Genomic DNA, 17,706 nt, shown 5'->3' on the forward strand with positions numbered 1-17,706 from the left:
CTGAACATGAAAAGCTTTGGCTTATTCATGAGGACTAGTTCGGACAAGTAATCATAAACAGTTTGTAATAAATGATGTATTAATATTGTCGACTTTCATCAAAGAAAATGAAAACTCTCTACTACTTTTCACGACACATTTTGTTCGGACTGTTTTGCCCAATATTCGGCGGGAAGTTTACTGAGTTACATACATGTATGACAATCTAATGTTTATGGTTAATATAAAATATATCTTTGGGTAATTAAAAGCTTATGTACGTATCTATACTCCGACATACGGATAACTATTCTATCAAGAACTTGCTGATTTATGCCACAACCAAGCCAAGTTGACGCATTCAAACATTCAGAAAATACGAATAATTTCGGAAGAAAGATCATTTTGTTAAAGGAAAGAAAAGACTGTAAATACCAAAAATAATGAATGAAAAATAACAAAACCTTAAAGCATAGAGTAAATCTAAAACAATCAGCAAAATACCCAAAGAATTTTACCAAATACACAAAAACAGGAATTCAATTTTACGTGAAATACATATTCCCAAACCCAATAAAAAATACCAACACACCGAGAAAACAACGAGAAAAATCCTAACAGCAGATAAAACGAGTAAGAAATCCCAGAAAAACGAAATTCCACCGTCGCCATTCTGCCAGAAATCTTCAGCAACACACACACCAAGAAATCGACATCAAGGGAAAAACATTACATTGGATGACAGTTTCAGCTCTACATTATTAGCTGATTTTGACCCATTTCCCGGTGGTTGTATCATGCCATCGAGTATACGTTACCAGCCAGTGAGTATTGAGGCAAAGGCGTGAAGGTAAATGTGTGAGAGGCGATAATTGAACGAAAAATCGGGTAAACAGCTGAGATGCACAAAATGAAGGTCACGGAAGATAGTATATCGGTTGTTGACGTAGGTTTTTTAGGGAATTTGAATATCTTACGAGCGTATTTTGTGGTTCTGTGAGACGGTATAGATTTTTTGTATTTTCTGAATGATGTAGGAGGTTAGTAGTTGCTAAATTGGATGTAAACCGTGCGATAGATCACGACTGTTGGTCGACAGTAACGGCACATTTCAATTCCAAGACATTTGTTTTTTTCTCGCTTGATATGTTCTAGACGTTTCTTTTATTTGCAAACGTTTTATTTTCTTCATATTTGTAGGTGTGCAGTGTAAAATGAGAATTGCATTTGTTTATCAGAGATCAAAAATGCATCTGAGTGATTGTCGATGATGAAAGAATGACGTGATGGAGACGGATAAACATTTTCTGAAAGTGATTTAGTCTGTTGTGAAGATTGTTGCAGTCATGCTTTTCAATTCTGTGTGGTTGGCACTTTACAAAGAACACATTTTAAATAATTCCAATATTGTTAACATAATTATGGTTCATTATTGACTAGTAAGAGAGGGGAATAATGAGAGAACTATTTGTCTATAACTCCCCTATTTGGCACACCAGTGGATCTACAACTGACTTCCATCATTTCTGCACTCTGGCACACAACTTCAATATGGATATGCTGACAGTCTAATGCTTAAATGTTCTAGATATATTATTGGGACAATATACAGTTAGAGGTAGTGGCAGATTTAGGTAATAAAACTTCCATGAAATGATAGAATGATACAAACCAAGACAAAGTTCTTCTATACCCTTATATGTGCAAATGTTTCCCAGAAGTTCTATACATAAAATATTGGCCAAGTTGCGAATCTTTTTTAGATTGCGAGGATGAATTCTACACTGATGGCATAACTCTTTGCTGTGGTTTGCCAAGTAGTTCATGTATTACTATGTGCTTGTTAAAATGATATTTTTGTAATTATCAGTGTCTGCTTTTCCACATTTATGCTTTCAACTTCTTTTTTTAGTGTTAATGCTATTATCCTTTCTATTCATATATTAAAATTTATTATAAATTCTTCGCAAAAATATTTTGCACTTTCCTTGCCGGGCCATAAGTGAAAGGCCCGGGCGAAGCCAGAACTTCGCAAATCTCAAGCAAGCAAGCACATTCCTTGACAAGTGCCAGTTAGAAATGTTTTGTTTGCAGTGTTATGTTGATTCTGGATTATTCTTAAGACTACAAAGAAGCAATGAAGAAAGAATATACATTAATAAGAATCCCAGTTTTATATATGAGGTCATTAAGTGTCTCAAATGTTGAACGATTACAAATGATTCAGACAATTCACGGAACATAAAGAGATATACAATCTCATTGTCTAAAGGTATTTCGTTTTCCCCCAAGCAAATTATTGGGATCATTTATTATATCAGTAAAGCATATTGTATAAATGTAACATAATACAGGGTCTACAATTAACACAATCCAGGCACGGAGGTCCACAGGCTAGGCTCATCTGTCCCAAGGGAATGAACACCATGGGGTTTAGTGTTTTTCATGTTGTTTTTATGCCTTTTTGTTCTATATTCATTATATTTCGGCCTTTTTTACCCCATAATTTATATTCTTCATGCCCTCAATGGATTTCATGTAGAAAAACCTCAAAATTGTTTTGAAAGTAAGCACTACCCTGTTATCCGTATTGATGTCATCCAATAAGGAACCAGACAAAATTCTTTCTAGTTGCCTGATGTTTTCTAGCAGTTGTGATCATGCCATGATGTTCATGCCCAAAGTTTGGTGCATTTCTTCCTGGTGTGCTAACTTCAACTTGCTATTTTTTCGTCTGTATTAGCAACATTTTTTAGGCTAACCAAACTCAAATGTTGCAATTCGTCTGCAAAATACAACTGTAAGGAATAAGCTGTTATAACTAATTGCACAAGCAAACGAATCAGTTGCACCTGTTGACATGGGTGATGGGAACAAGGTGGTGTATACCAGTATCCGTCCTTGATGTCTTTCCCTAGAACAAGGGTATTGCTATGATAGAATAATGTAAGTGTTACTGGCAAGTGAAATATTGCAATTTGTTATTGTATTCATGAAGTACCCAAATGAATAAGAGGAAGTTAGCACAGTATATTTAGATTGAATGCCCTAATTTTGGAGCAGAAATGTCATGGAGGAAATGTATCTGGTGCTGAAGTTGTAGGTCCCTCTTGCCAGACTACTTCCTGTGGTGAAGAATTGTTGTCCTTTGTTGGAGCGCTGAAGGTGTGGTAGTTCTGATGATCATGTGATACTGTACAACAATTGGGCTTTTATTTATATATTAGGCCATCCATGTCAAATATAAGTGTGTGTATATACCTTTATGTATATGTGTGCGAATATATGTATATGTCTGTGTGTGAGAATATATGTATATGTTTATGTGTATGAATATATGTATATGTTTGTGTATGAATATATGTATATGTTTATGTGTATGAATATATGTATATGTTTATGTGTATGAATATATGTATATGTTTATGTGTATGAATATATGTATATGTTTATGTGTATGAATATATGTATATGTTTATGTGTATGAATATATGTATATGTTTATGTGTATGAATATATGTATATGTTTATGTGTATGAATATATGTATATGTTTATGTGTATGAATATATGTATATGTTTATGTGTACGAATATATGTATATGTTTGTACAAATATGTGTGTGTGTGTGTGTGTGTGTGTGTGTGTGTGTGTGTGTGTGTGTGTATTTATTATTATACATATATATTTTTTTACTTTTACCTATATATGACACAGTAAATATATCAAGGAATTCTAAAATTGCTTTTGGTAATTCTATAAATTAGTAGTGTGTTGGTAGCCAATACTTATGAATTTCATATCAATGGACTGCTTATGTAGTAGGCTGTCTAGTTTTAGTAAGTGGAAATCAACTGCAGTGATGATCTACTCATAGGCCAAATAGCAGGGCATGGATTATCTGCATTGTGTTTGATATTATGCAATATATTTCTTTATATAGTGTGCCAAGCAGTTGTACACCTATATGCACAAATGGTAAAGCACATGGTCACACACATGTACTGCATAAGGTGATCTTGACCAGTAGTTATGTTTGTTCATATGTTTAACAAGTTGTGTGGCACAGTATGCAAAGCATAAGTGCCAAATGTAAAATGCAAAGATACATGAGCATAAATGGCCATACTTGTTAGTGGCATGAAGTGCCTTCAAAGATAAGGTCACATAGGGACAAGTGCTATAGAGATAGTTTACTACTGTGTTGACCTCGGATGAATTCTTGTCAGCATCTTCATCTCCTGTGACAGTCATGTCATATCTGTAAAAGTTTAGTACTTTCTGAAGTAGCACAATCCTCTTCTGTTTAAAATAATAAATTCACTAATATACATTTAAGGGAGTATAAAATTTCACTGAAAAATTGAAGAAATATATTCAAGGCAAAATCATTTACCAAATTACTTTTTTGTAAAAAAGGTTAAAAAATCTATGTCATGTATTTTCATATTGAAGATAACCATAAGAGTGTAAATAGATAGATAAAGTATAAGGAAACAGAAGTAACCATTGCTGCCTTAGTGAGTGCCATGCCAACTCTTACTCTGCTACAGTGGGTCTACTGACAGTGAATGCCAACATTGCTACTTGGTAATTTGGCATTCAGCAACAAACCTAACCACAGCTCGCTGCATTGCTTTGTATCCTTGACCTCTTTGTTACTTTCTTTACTTACAGCTTTTTCTTTCTATCTATCAAGTTGTGTGACTGTACGATAGTAGGAGTGTGGAGCACAGTCGGATATCATATTAGCTGAAAATACTGGTGAACAGTGCCTTTAGTAATAATGATGGTTGATAAAAATGAAGCTGTAATAGAGCTAACTCGTAGTATATAAAAGCTAATGGAGGATATATTATATAAGGAAATTAATTAAACAAACTACAGTACTAATTTGCAAATGTATCCATTTTGCAAGAAAAGTGTTATTGATAAATACCAATTGAAAAGGAAAGGATTTCTAAAAGATCTCTGCTGTTGTTGTACCAATGAATAACATGCTTGTAATCATGTGAGGAGAGTTTGCAGTACTTCTGTGTATTGATCTGTTGGCCCACAACAATTTTGGTTCTAGTTGCAGGGGAGGACATGAATTGGGACTTGCCTTGCTGCCTCTATATTTAGGATGGGTGTTGTCCCTTTGATAGAGAGTGGGAAGGCCTAAGGGCTGTGTAGTTTGAATTTACAACTTTGATACATGATTTTTATGGTCATTTTAAAAAGAATGGAACCTACTGGAAAATTCAAAAACAAAGTTTAAGGATAATGTTCAAAAAGATCCTGGGAAAAAAGTATATATATAAAATACATATATAAGATATGTATATATATAATATTTATGTATATATATATATATATATATATATATATATATATATATATATATATATATATATATACATATATATATACATACATATATATACATAATATATATATACATATATATAATGTATATATATTAATATATGTACACTTCAAGAACTATTATATAACAAAATATCTCAGAAAATCATTATTATATTATATTAGTATGCAGAAACACTAATACGACACAACTTGAGATATAATGTTATATGTATTGTTCTCTATTTACAAATATGTGTGAAGTCTGTGTGTTATCTGTATTATTGTCACGTAAGTTCATTTAATTTTCATTTTTTCGAGAATATTTAAGAAATCTCCAGGAGATAGTCTATAAAACATTTAATTTATTTATATGTATGGATAAAGACTAAACTGTGCAATTGAGTATAGATTTCATATAGTTTCTTTTAAATAGGTGAAGCGTCTCCCCTATTTAATCTTCTTTTTTTTTTGTGGTGGTGGGAGGTGTGTGAGAGAGGGGCTTAAACATTAATTAACAATGTAAGATGTACTTGGATATTTATAAATTGTGCTTAGGATGTTTCATCTCCTTTCCTTTTCCCCCTAATCCCTTTCTGTTTTTCAATGGTGGTGTGAGAGTGTGCTAGGAGAAAGGCTGGCCCAATGGTAGGAATCACCCCTACCTTGGACCTCAGCCTTTACCTCAACTAATTTTGCTTAGTCTTTTCTCCTCCCCTTTCCTTTTCCTTCTCCTCATCCCCTTCTTCTGTCCACTTTCAAAGGTGTGAGAGCTGTGCTGAAAGGATGAAAGGCTGGCTTTGTGTCAGTCATGAATGGCCTCTGGGAGCTATGAGTATTACTTTGGTTAATTCCCAAGTCCTTACCCCTAATGGGGTAAGGACTAGGCGACCCTCAGGGGTAGATTGTTTCTTCTTCCCATTTATTTCAGGCTCTACATGGCCAATAGTGAAGATTTTTTTACCCTTATTAGGTGCATTGAGGCTTGCCCCTTCAACAACTAGCGTAACTAAATTTGATTTCATTGGTTTCCAGACCCCTGCCTCTCTTTTGACTACGGCTTCGACCACTGATACTAATACTTCCTCCCCTATGTTTTCTGTCAACTCTGTCCATTCCAAATCATATACCCAAGTCATTACTCTACCTTCAGAACACCCCTTCCTCTCTACCAACATCATCCACATGATCTCTTACTGCTCAGTCTTCTTCAGTGTCTACCCCCACCCCCCTTATTACTACTCTTCATCCTCACTGTCCTCCTCCCAACAATACTACCTCTCTCCATACCACCTCAATCTCCCTCCCACCCTTGTCCTTCTACTGCTTTCATCTCTGCAAACCTTTTGAGTACCAGACTACATTGGCAAACCTATTCCTGCCCAGTCTCACTCCTCCCTTAACCCTTTCCCAACGCGAAGTATTCATAGTGGCCTGGGCCCGGCTGCTGGGAGCTTTTATCGTCGCCCTAGCATGCGCGACCGCTTATGCCAAATACCAGCATCCCTTGCCGTTTCTTCGCAATACTACAAGCATATGTATTTTCAGTTATCATTATTTTTTAAAGTCTCTACTTGCCTTATTTCATGATAAATCAAGACTGAAGAATATTTTTGTTGTTATTTAGACTCCATAGTTGATCATTATTCGCTCTATAGTCTGAATAAAATAAGCAGTGTGTGGCATCATGGTGTTGAAATCATAGGTTTGTTGTATTTTTTTTTTTTTTTTAATAGTAAAAACGAGAACGTATTAAAAACAACCTAATCATACTTTCAGTGGCAGAAAAATAATATTTTGCCATGATTGTAATAAAAAAAAACTCATGGCATGTCCATACATGCCCCCGGCAGATAGTCCAGCCATGCCGTGGCATGTGCGTACATGCCACCCGTCGGCAAGGGGTTAATAATACTCGTACCAGAGCTGTACCTCTCCTTGACTGATTGTCCTGTCTATGACAAGGACTGGTCAAATTGTGAAAAGACTTGCTCACATGCCTCGGTCAACTTTAATGCAGTAGCAGTCCAGTGCTACACTATTCCTCCCAGAAACCAACATATGTCCTACACCAATGTTGCCAAGATTAGCTTCCGTAGACATGACGTCCTCCATGAAATTTATGTTGGTGGAATGTCCTACCCTTCCCTGTCAGTTTCAGAAATGTTAGTGTTTTAGCCACCCAACCAAACACTGTTGCTCCACAACCCACTGCCCTCTGTGCCCAACCCTGGTTAAGACCATTCAAATTGTTCAGCTCTGTCATGCGTGTGTGCCCATTGTGGTGGCTCCCATAATATTTTGTAGGAGCTGCCCTTCCTATAATCTCGCATCTAAGGTAGAAGTTCTCAGATTAAAACTAGGCCTCACTGTGAGGCCAGACAAGAAGCACACCAGTGAGATTTTTCTCTTTCTACCTATTCTAAAACTGTACTCTTCTCTGCCCCCCCTCCCATTCCACCTTTTGGTGTCACTCCTTTACATCTTCCAACCATTAACCATTTTATGGAGCAGAATTTTCCAAATTTATTGCTACTTCCAGAATTTGGATTCCTTCAGCGGGTAGTAGGCTTTGCATTTAACAGGATATCTAATTATTTTCCTCATCAACAGAAAGGTTGTATCAGAGTTTATTATATTACATGTCACGATCATGACTAGTAGACTGGAAAGTGTTAAAATTGTGTAGTGCCTTTTTAGGGTGTGTCTTTGAAAGAGGAGTTGATGGTTATGGGTTTACCAAACCATACTTTAAAAATTTCAGTTTGAATCTACATTAGCCAGCCATGATATGAATAGATAATGACAAATCAGACTTCAATTTGTGTCTGAAATTTCAGGTGCCATTATCAGAGGAGGATAGTGAAAGTATGTCTGGAGCCACTCCCAACCCCAGGCAGGAGGAGGCAGCTGGATTGAGTGCTGCTCCACCGCCGTACAGTGTATGTATCGTTCATGAAAATTATTTTGAATGCATGGAATTTTGGAATGAAATAAAGAAAATGGGAAAGGAATAATCTACCAGGATAGGGTATTTCAACAAGAAATTGTCTTTATTAAGATACAAGCTCTATCAGTTAAAATGTCTCATGCCTTGCACAAAGATAGAAATTGATAGATAACTTCAAAATATTTTGAACCTTGTAAACAGACTGACAATGTGTAATAGTCATCTAGTTATTCTGGCTGTTTAAGTTTGTTTTAGATGAAGCTGTTACCGAAAACTAGTTTTGCTATGATCTATTTTTTTAGGCAATTGTTATTATCTAGTATGATTAGAATGGGTGGTTTTCCACATTTCCCAAGAATTGCAAATATTCTGTCCACCCAATTAATTTTGGATTACCAACAAAGGGAGTGGATTTTAGTTTGTAGTAAAAGTTCTTATTTTCCCCTAACCTTGTATATAGAAATTATCAATTTTATGGAATCTTTAAAATACTGAAGGCAACGTCAAGTAATGGTAGTCGAATTGAGTCTTTTTAATTATAATAATAAGTGCAGCAGAAATTAAATATTGTATAATAGATAAATCCACATTTTAGATTTGAGATGTGTGCCAGAAGGTAAGACTGAATATTCCCTCTTGATAATATGAGAAAAGGGTTGTAGCTTCTGACATTCGGCATTCTCATAAAATAATAAATTCCCTCCATAACCCCAGGTGGAAGACTCGAACGATGGGGCCACATCTTCGACCCCCCCAGAAATAACGCCCCCAAAGCCAGATATGTATGCTCCTCCCCCTTATGAGGAGTGTGATGGCGACGAAGACTTCACCAGCTCCATGACGGCTCCTCTGACCAGCGAGTCAAGTGAAGTGCAGCCACCTAGTTATGAGGAGGTCCAGCGACTCAAGGCCATGGAAGCAGCTGAGGATTTCCCCCCACCTCATTGTCAGGTGAGTATGTTGTGATGTTTTCTGAATTATTTGATGTAAAGGGGGTGGGCTGTAGTTTGTTGGGCGAAAGTATTGTGGCCAAGCATTTAGTTGTAGTGCTGGGGTGGAAGGGAACGTCTTGTGTGTGTTGTATGTGATTTGGCAAAATGTATTTGGTTACAGTGATTAGTGATTTGTCTACTTAACCCATTCGCCCCGGAATTTTTCGCTCGTCGCTCAGCGCCGCTCACGGTAATAGTTGCCAGCCGCGTGGGCCGCCGCAACGGGATTTTTTCTGGAGCGGCGCGGCGGCACAAAGACCATCATATAATTTTTGCAGGAATCTATCCATAGATTTATTATGAAAGTTGGGTTTATAGAAGGGCAATGTGTAGAAACTGTACTTTTCTCATAGTTTTTTTCTAGGCATCTATTCGCCTTTGTATTGAGGAGATATACTGAATCGCTTCCAAGTTCTCTATACTATCAGATGACATCAACACTTTGATGCTAAAAGTTAGTGTTGTTTTTGAACGAGATGTAAAAGTATGGACTTAGCCTTTCTTTTTTTTTTTTTCAAACTTTCAAATGAAGCAGAGCAGCAAGCCAAATATCATTTTGATACTCCATATAGGAGATCACACCATGTTTTTTATCATTTCATTCAACAGAAAAGGAAGAAAAGCAGAAGTGAATGTAGCTTCACTTTGATGTTCAAAAATAGTTTTGTATTGATATGTGATGTCACACTGTGTAAGTTTAGTTTTTTTTTTCGTTAGTACAAGACTTGTAAGAGAGAATATACCTTCATACCTTCCATGGCTGCGATCGTTCTGCTGGAATGAGCCTTTGACTGACCTTTTATTCACATGACTAACCAATCAGATCACGCCATGTGACCTAATGCACCAATCAAAGCAATTACTAGTTTCCAGCCAGTCAGGTCAAGGTACATCATAATCATGCAATCTTGTGTGAACAAATCACATGATTACAAGTCATAAATAATTACGACAATTACATATGTCATAAATTACATACGTCACATAATTATCAACCAGTCAAATAAGACTAGTAACAGAGCCAAGTATTAGGTTGAAAAAAATAATAAACAGTCAGTCTGTGGTCAGTCATCAAGGCAAAAATACGTGCCAAACGTTACGGGGCCCATAGATGCCATGGCAAGATTACATGCCAAACTTGTTGGCGTCCATTGAGAGCATGGCAAGAATAGATGCCAAATGGGGCGAATGGGTTAATGTTCTAGGTTTATTTATCACATTATTATTATTATTATTATTATTATTATTATTATTATTAATTTTATTTATAAATTTTTTTATTCTGCATAGTTGCTGGACCAAGTTTACTTAAATGTAAACTGAAAATATAATTCTTTCAAGATTATCTGCAAAGTAAAAGAAGAGTGCTTGGAAATTTTGGCTTTCTAAGAAATATATAAATGCTAACTTCATATTTTTGCAGGGAGGAGCAGCCTTGGGTGGGCCAGGGGGCGGCAGCAGTGGCAGTGGCATGCGGGTATTCCGTATCTCCTCCCTTGGGGGACTGGATCCAGAGACAGCAGAGATTGCAGAGGAGCAGCTTCTTGGGACAGATTTCATGTTCTTTGTAGCCTTTGCAGGTTAGTTCTTGTTCAGTTTTTTTTTTAGGGGTTTGATATTATTTTAGTATATTTTTGTATTTATGTATCCTTTTTCGTGTTTTTCTTTTTCTATATTCTTGCTTTTTCTTTTTCTGTCTTGTACTATTTCATTTTCCTCATTTCTTATCCTTCTCTTTCCCCATTTTGCCTAATTGTATTCTCTTTTCCCATTTTGTATGTGCTCTTATATTTACTTTCATTTCTTTTTTCTTTCCTTTTTTCTTTGCTCTGTATTTGACTCTATGTTTGAGTAATATTAAAGAATCCAATCACATCTAACATTAAATAGAAAAATATTACCATTATTAAAATGAAATAAAATCCCTCATTTGTCTCATTCATTTCAGCTGCTTTTGTGTTCAACTGGGTGGGCTTTGTACTTCTCTTGTGTTTCTGTCATACTGTTGCTGGCCGCACTGGGGCACTAGCTGGCTTTGGGCTGTCCCTGGCCAAGTGGGCAGTGATTGTACGACACTCGACAGACCTGGTAGCAGACTCCAACACCTGGCTCCTGTGGCTGATCATGGCCCTGGGTGAGTTCTTTTGGTTCCTTTTGTCATGTGCAGGTGAATCAGTTACTTGCTGGTTTTTTCATTATTGGGGATACCACAGGAATTGGTTAAGTCAGTCCAGTTCATTTGATAATATGGTTAGAAACACAGGAATGTTCTTTCAGTCACCTGTATGTGAATGAAAAACATATGACTGTCTATTATAGGGGAAGAAATTTTGTTGTATATGGTAATATTGATTTTTTACCCAACATTAGAGATAAAAATGTGGGAAGTCAACATTATGGGGAACAGGTCATCAGGAGTTAAATGCTTTCAAATTTGCATGATTATTATTGCATCTCTATTGTTACGTTTCACCAAGAGTATTATATGATCTTTTAATCCACTGTATCCAGATGGTTTTCTGCCATCATGTAGCTCAAAGTAAGGGCAGTAGGCTTAACTGAGTGGCCACTCTGACTGAAGTGCAGCTTGTAGGGCAGTCACATCCAAACACTCATGTGCAGTGATAGGACCTCGTTCTTCTTCTTTTTGTTTGAGCTTTTTTGTCATTTTCCAGTGTCTATATTTGTAATTTGATATGCTTTTATCCATATCATATCTCTAGGTAGTCCATAGCTCAGTGGAATAATAATAACCATAAGTAACATTTTGTTATATTTGTCATTTTTAAGTTTTATTGTAGTATTCAATTATCTATAGCACAACTAGCTCTGGCAATTAAAGTGGCCAAGAATAGGATCCTGAGCATGGAAATAGTTTCCTCCCAGGAGCCGGCTCTTTCAGTCACGACTCACAGATAGTACATGCCACACTCTTATCAGTGGAAATAATACAAAAGCTCCTTCCTAAACTCCAGATAAGTCTAATCATCCTCCAAGAACTTTGTGCACTTGTGGCGAGTCTTTTCCATCACCCCGGCTTTCAACCGAAATGCTCAACTTTGTGTCACCCGGCCCACAGCCAGATTTTCCCATGATGACCTGTTCATGTCACCCACCCCTGAAGCCAGATTTTTTCGAGTTGTAATGGCCCTGTCATCCTGATTATAGGGCCTAATTGTATTTCTTGTTCCTATTCACATTCACTTTTAATGTTGTTGTTTTAGCCTGTACTGCTTTGTATACTCATTAATAATCAACATAGGAATTCAAAAAATAGTTTTGTAAATTTAAACTTGCTACACAAAATTAGTTTTTATTTTACTACTGATAGCATAATATATTAGCTATTACACTAAAAACCACATGAATTCAGGTGATGTAACCATCACATCATGAAAAAATCCAGGTTGAGAGGCAGGGGATGTGAACATGCCATCACGGGAAAATCTTGCTGTGGACCGGGTGACGCAAAGCTGCCATTGTGAGCATTTCGGTTGAAGGCCAGGATGATGGAAAAGACTCGCCACGAGTGCACAAACCTTTTGGGAGGTTTATTTTAGTCATTGATTTTGCATTATTCCCATTGATGTATGTGTTAAATGTAATGTCGGTGAGTGGTGACTGAAAGAGTGCCAGGTCCATAGAGGACACCGTCTCCATGCTCAGCATTGTATTCCTGGAGCAGTGAATGGTGATCCAGGTTGTTTTACAGAAAATTGAATATTATGTAAAAAATTTAAAAGACACAAATAACATAGTGTTCATGAGTTTTATTTTTCTTGCACTGAATTGTAAACTACCTAGAGAGATGTTTAGAATCTGTGCAGAGAAAAAAATACAAATCAAATGGCAAATATGGACATTGGAAAATCGCCAAAAAGCTTAAAACACTTATGTGTAAAGAGAGTAAATAACTTTGCAAATAGGAGGCACAAAGTCTTGTCACTGTGCACACATCTTTGCGAGCGCCCAGCGTAAAAGCAGCCACCCGGCAGAGTGTCCACCCATGTAAGCCAAATGTCTGGATTTTTTGTGATTTGATTGCTGTGATGCAATTGGATCCAATGGGTTAACCTGATGCTGCCAGAGATGGCATGTATGGACCTGCCATGCCCACTGTGTTTAGTTTATTAGTTGTCTTTACACATAGGGCTTATCCACAAACAGGTAAATTACTAGTACTACATATCTCACCTGTTTACCCTTTTCCTTGATTTTCAGAAATATTCTCTTTGACTTATGTTGCTGTTAGTAATGTTAACAACATAACAATAATTATGATGTCTATAATGAAAATAATGACATTAATATTGATAGAATAAGTAAAAAACATTTTCGCTACAAACTCAATGAAAGGTTAAATCAGGTGAGGGAAGGTGGTGGTCTACTACTTGACTCCTTTTTGGCTGAGCTCTTTTGGAGCCATCTATGTGTAGACATATTTCACAAAAGAAAACTAAAATGAGCAATATTTTACTGATGGCATTAGCTTAAATAACCATGATGTCATATGGTAAGGGCATCAGGATAATATGAATTGATATTTTAACATTTGCAGGCAAGTTGGATTCAGAATCTCTCATCTCTTGAGTATTGTTGCAGAAATGACACTTTATTTTTAAATATATAGAGTACACCTTTTGTGACCATGATTTCTTACTCTAAACATTAACCGCAGGAATGTTGATCTGTATGCGTGCCATCCTGCAGTACATCCACGCCAAGCGGGAGTGGCACCAGGTTCCCCACAACTCTCGTCATCGTTTCTTCCTCTTCTACTGAAACAAAATGTAAAAATGAATGGCTGATATCACCTCTTTCTTTGAGTCGTTCGGCACTTCCCTTCAGATTTTGTATGGTGCCAAGAAATTATTGGTAGTAATGCTTGCTGCACCATGGATTTTCTTTGTGTGTCTCCCCTAAATTCATGAGGCCTCATGCTCTGCATAAAAGAGGTGATATTGGTTGCCATGACATCTGCAAGGTGAAACAAGGAAGTGAAACTGGTTGAGCTTTATTTAGTAGATTACAAGTAGGATGATCAGTGGGTTGCCGAGTGTCGCTGTGGGACATTTTAGCAATACTTGTCATTATTTTTTTATTCAGCACGAGATAATTGCGTTTCAAACTTGTCCATCAGTGGGATTTGTACTTGGTTTATTTCATTGTTGCAAAATATATTTTATTAGACTAGACATTGAAGATCTTTATAATTTTGGTGATGTCTTTCAGTTAGGCAGATATGAATTATTTTAATATATATATATATATGGTATTGATAATTAAGCTATATGAAATGGATCCAGTATTTCCCAATATTAACAGTTTCAGTAGGTAACAGGTATTGGCTTCCTAAGATGAAAAGCTAAGAATTAAAGACTATAACATTATATATTTATTCATATATTCATATATATTCATATATATCTACCTATCAGTTTACATACTCTCCAACCCATGACTTGGTCTACAATCACTTTGTAGCCAGTTGATTCTTAGTGCAATGCATTCTGTGCCTCTACTGTTACTGTTTTTAATGTGTCAGTAACCAACTAGGTACATATTAAAGGATCCTACATAATGTCGATAAGGAAAACAGGTGTGTATTATAAGTCATCTTGTTAATATTACGACATGTGAGTACAACAAATCTTTGTGTCATAGAAAGAGGAAAAAGTGCTGACAGAAGAAAATGTCATGCATTAAAATGCAACAGCATTAAAAGATTAAAAAAGAAAGAAAAAAAAAAAAAAAGATGGAAATGATAAAAAAAATAAGAAAAAGAAAGACCTTGAAAGTAGTGTATAGTTTTATCTCTAGAATCTGGTGCAGTTTAGTCTTTTATGAGCCAATGCATCAAGACAGGAAGGTAAATGAAAAAAGAAAGAATATTTTCAATTTACTTTTGAGTCTACATTTCAAACTGAGAAGCTACAGATTTCTACATTGTTTTCATAATTTTTCATGAACCTTGGTTTTAGCATATAAAGTAGATTTTTTTTTTTTTCTATACTATGAAACGATCTTTGTTTTATTATTGTATATCTTATCATAAGTGGCTATTACTGTTTCCATTTAGCAAATACCACTTAAAAATAATGAAGTACTTTGATTATTATTCCATTTCAGTGTGTTCATTGCTTTATTATTACTTTCATTATATCAACTCTTGGCATTTCATTTGTCGAATGCTGTGAGCCGAATCACGAGTATTTATGCACAGCCTTTATGGTATATCTTGTGAACATCACTCTGAATTTCAGCATCACTTTTTCTTCAGTATTTGTTATGCTTTAAAATTTTATCTTTTTAAGATCAAAGTTCATTGGAATGCTAAACTAACCTTTAGCATGTTTGGTAGTATGGTAGTTTAATGAGACATTATACAGTTTATTGAAAAGGTTACCCCCTTAGTGCATGAACACATAATCTTGGCAAATATATGTGAACTAGAAAATATACCAGTCCACAGAGTTTTTATTTTATTTTTCACTATTAAAAAATCTTAATTAAACTTTTCAACTCCAAATACATGATAACCTTTCTCTCCCCTATTTTCAAAGATAAATTGTAGATAATTGACAAAGAAAGAGTATTGTACTAGCATCTTGACAGAGGCAGCAGTTATTGTTTTGGGTGGTGCTCTTTGTGTGTGAAATGTAGAGGACATTCTCTCTTGCACATTTACAGCTGACATTGTACTGCTTGTTGTCTAGTTAGAGGTCAACGTGAAGCTTCTATGGCCCACTAATATGGTCTGTTACATGCAAGGTTGTAACGAAATTTGATTTATTTTTTTATTTATTTTTTTTTTATCATCTGAAATTTGATCTTTTGATCATAGAATGTTCCCTCTTGCCTTTTGGGTTGGAGGATAAAACGTTCCTCAAGTGGACACTTGCTTGTAAATATTAGCATGCCGCCCAGCCATCCACTTTCACTGGATGAAGGATATATATGTATATGTATTTATGTGTGTATAAATATATATATATATGTTCACATGAATAATAAATATCACACATATCTCACCATTTCATATATAAAGTAGAGGCATCTAGTCAGCCGGTATTGTAAGATTATATAATTGCTAGTAATCAGGAAAAGTGATGTGGTTTTTACAGATTTACTTTTGTTATTAAACATAAGCTTGTTCCTCCATTCCATTGGTTAAGATTGTCATGAATGGTAGATGTAGCAGTAAGGATTGTTGGGTACAGTCATTAACAGAAATAGAAAGAGAAAACATTATTTAATTGATAAGGAACCATACATACTGAATAGGAAAAAAGGTACCAATTCTTTTCCCTTCCTTTTTTTTCTGTGTGACTGAAACATATGTAAGAATGAGAACTATAGAACAACAAAAATGCTGAATTTATTTATATATAAAACTGCTTTTCTCCCTGTTCACATAGATGTAAATGATGTCTCATCAGAAATTATTGGAGCAGATTTTTTAGTCGTATGAATGGTTTTATTTTAACTTAGTGGCACTGGTGTTGATTATACTGCATTGACAATTAAGATATGTAAAATTGAAACAATATATATAGTATTAATCTGATTGAATGCATATAATTTTTCACGAAACACTTTTTGGTGACAAGGGGATTTAGGTTTATCATAGACGTTTTTTAGTTGTGCAGTGCATGTAATCAATGTTAAAAAGAGTTTATGACAGGGAATCAATGTTTCTTTTAAATGTGATGATGCGTATATGTACGCAAATAAAAACAAAAGTTTCACCAAAGAATTGGCCTTTGTTTTTTACCCAGGCTATGAAATTTGTTGTCAAAGTGTGTGTTTGCTGAAATGGATTTTTTTTTTTTTTTTCGTTCTCATGGTTATGATGGACTTAGATTATTGATATTGTCTGATTTGAAAACAAGTTGCTATAAAATTCTCAATGCCAATACCTTTAGAATCTTTGATACTCTTGACTTTTTATTACTGTTCATTTTTATTGCCAACCTCCCTGCAGTATCACCCCACTCAACACCACTCCCTCGTTCTTCAGTGACTTCCACGACTGCAAATATTGGAATATTCTTTTTATCCCAGCTAATTAGGATTGATTTTTTGCTATTCCCCTTGCAACCTCTTGCTCTGGCAAGACTTCCAAAAATCTCTCTAAACCGATTGTACACGTCTTTCACAGTTGTATATGAATCCCAAGGTTGTGCATTGTCTACCCCTGACTGACCTCACTGGCAAATCTATTCCTGCCCAGCCTCACTCCACCCTTAATACTCCCCCTGGCTGATTGCCGTCTACAACAAGGATTGGTAAGACTGTGCAAACGACTTGCTTGTCTGCCTTGTTGACTATGGTGCAGTATCAGTACAGTACTACAATATTCCCCCCCAGAGACCGCCGAAAGTCTTGCACCAATATTACCACGACACATGACTTCCCCCATGAAGTTAATATTGGTATG

The 17,706-nt window shown here is 35.7% G+C and overlaps 1 protein-coding gene across 1 annotated transcript; it reads left to right on the forward strand.

Annotated features, from left to right (window-relative positions):
• The first annotated feature begins 658 nt into the window (after window positions 1-658).
• On the forward strand, window positions 659-17,022 carry LOC119595790 (NEDD4 family-interacting protein 1-like). Its single transcript, XM_037944958.1, has 6 exons — window positions 659-803; window positions 8,165-8,266; window positions 8,989-9,225; window positions 10,690-10,846; window positions 11,215-11,400; window positions 13,945-17,022. The coding sequence occupies exons 1-6, from the start codon at window positions 777-779 to the stop codon at window positions 14,046-14,048; spliced, it is 813 nt and encodes a 270-aa protein (XP_037800886.1). The 5' UTR covers window positions 659-776; the 3' UTR covers window positions 14,049-17,022.
• The last annotated feature ends 684 nt before the right edge of the window (window positions 17,023-17,706 follow it).

Source organism: Penaeus monodon, chromosome 36, assembly GCF_015228065.2.
Source record: "Penaeus monodon isolate SGIC_2016 chromosome 36, NSTDA_Pmon_1, whole genome shotgun sequence".
In the NCBI taxonomy this organism is placed as follows: Eukaryota; Metazoa; Arthropoda; class Malacostraca; order Decapoda; family Penaeidae; genus Penaeus; species Penaeus monodon.

Coding starts and splice junctions, on each gene's coding strand:
- LOC119595790 (XM_037944958.1), top strand. CDS start 777: ATGCCATCGAGTATACGTTACCAGCCA. Junction 8,267..8,988: donor CTGCTCCACCGCCGTACAGT/GTATGTATCGTT, acceptor CCATAACCCCAG/GTGGAAGACTCGAACGATGG. Junction 10,847..11,214: donor GTTCTTTGTAGCCTTTGCAG/GTTAGTTCTTGT, acceptor CATTCATTTCAG/CTGCTTTTGTGTTCAACTGG.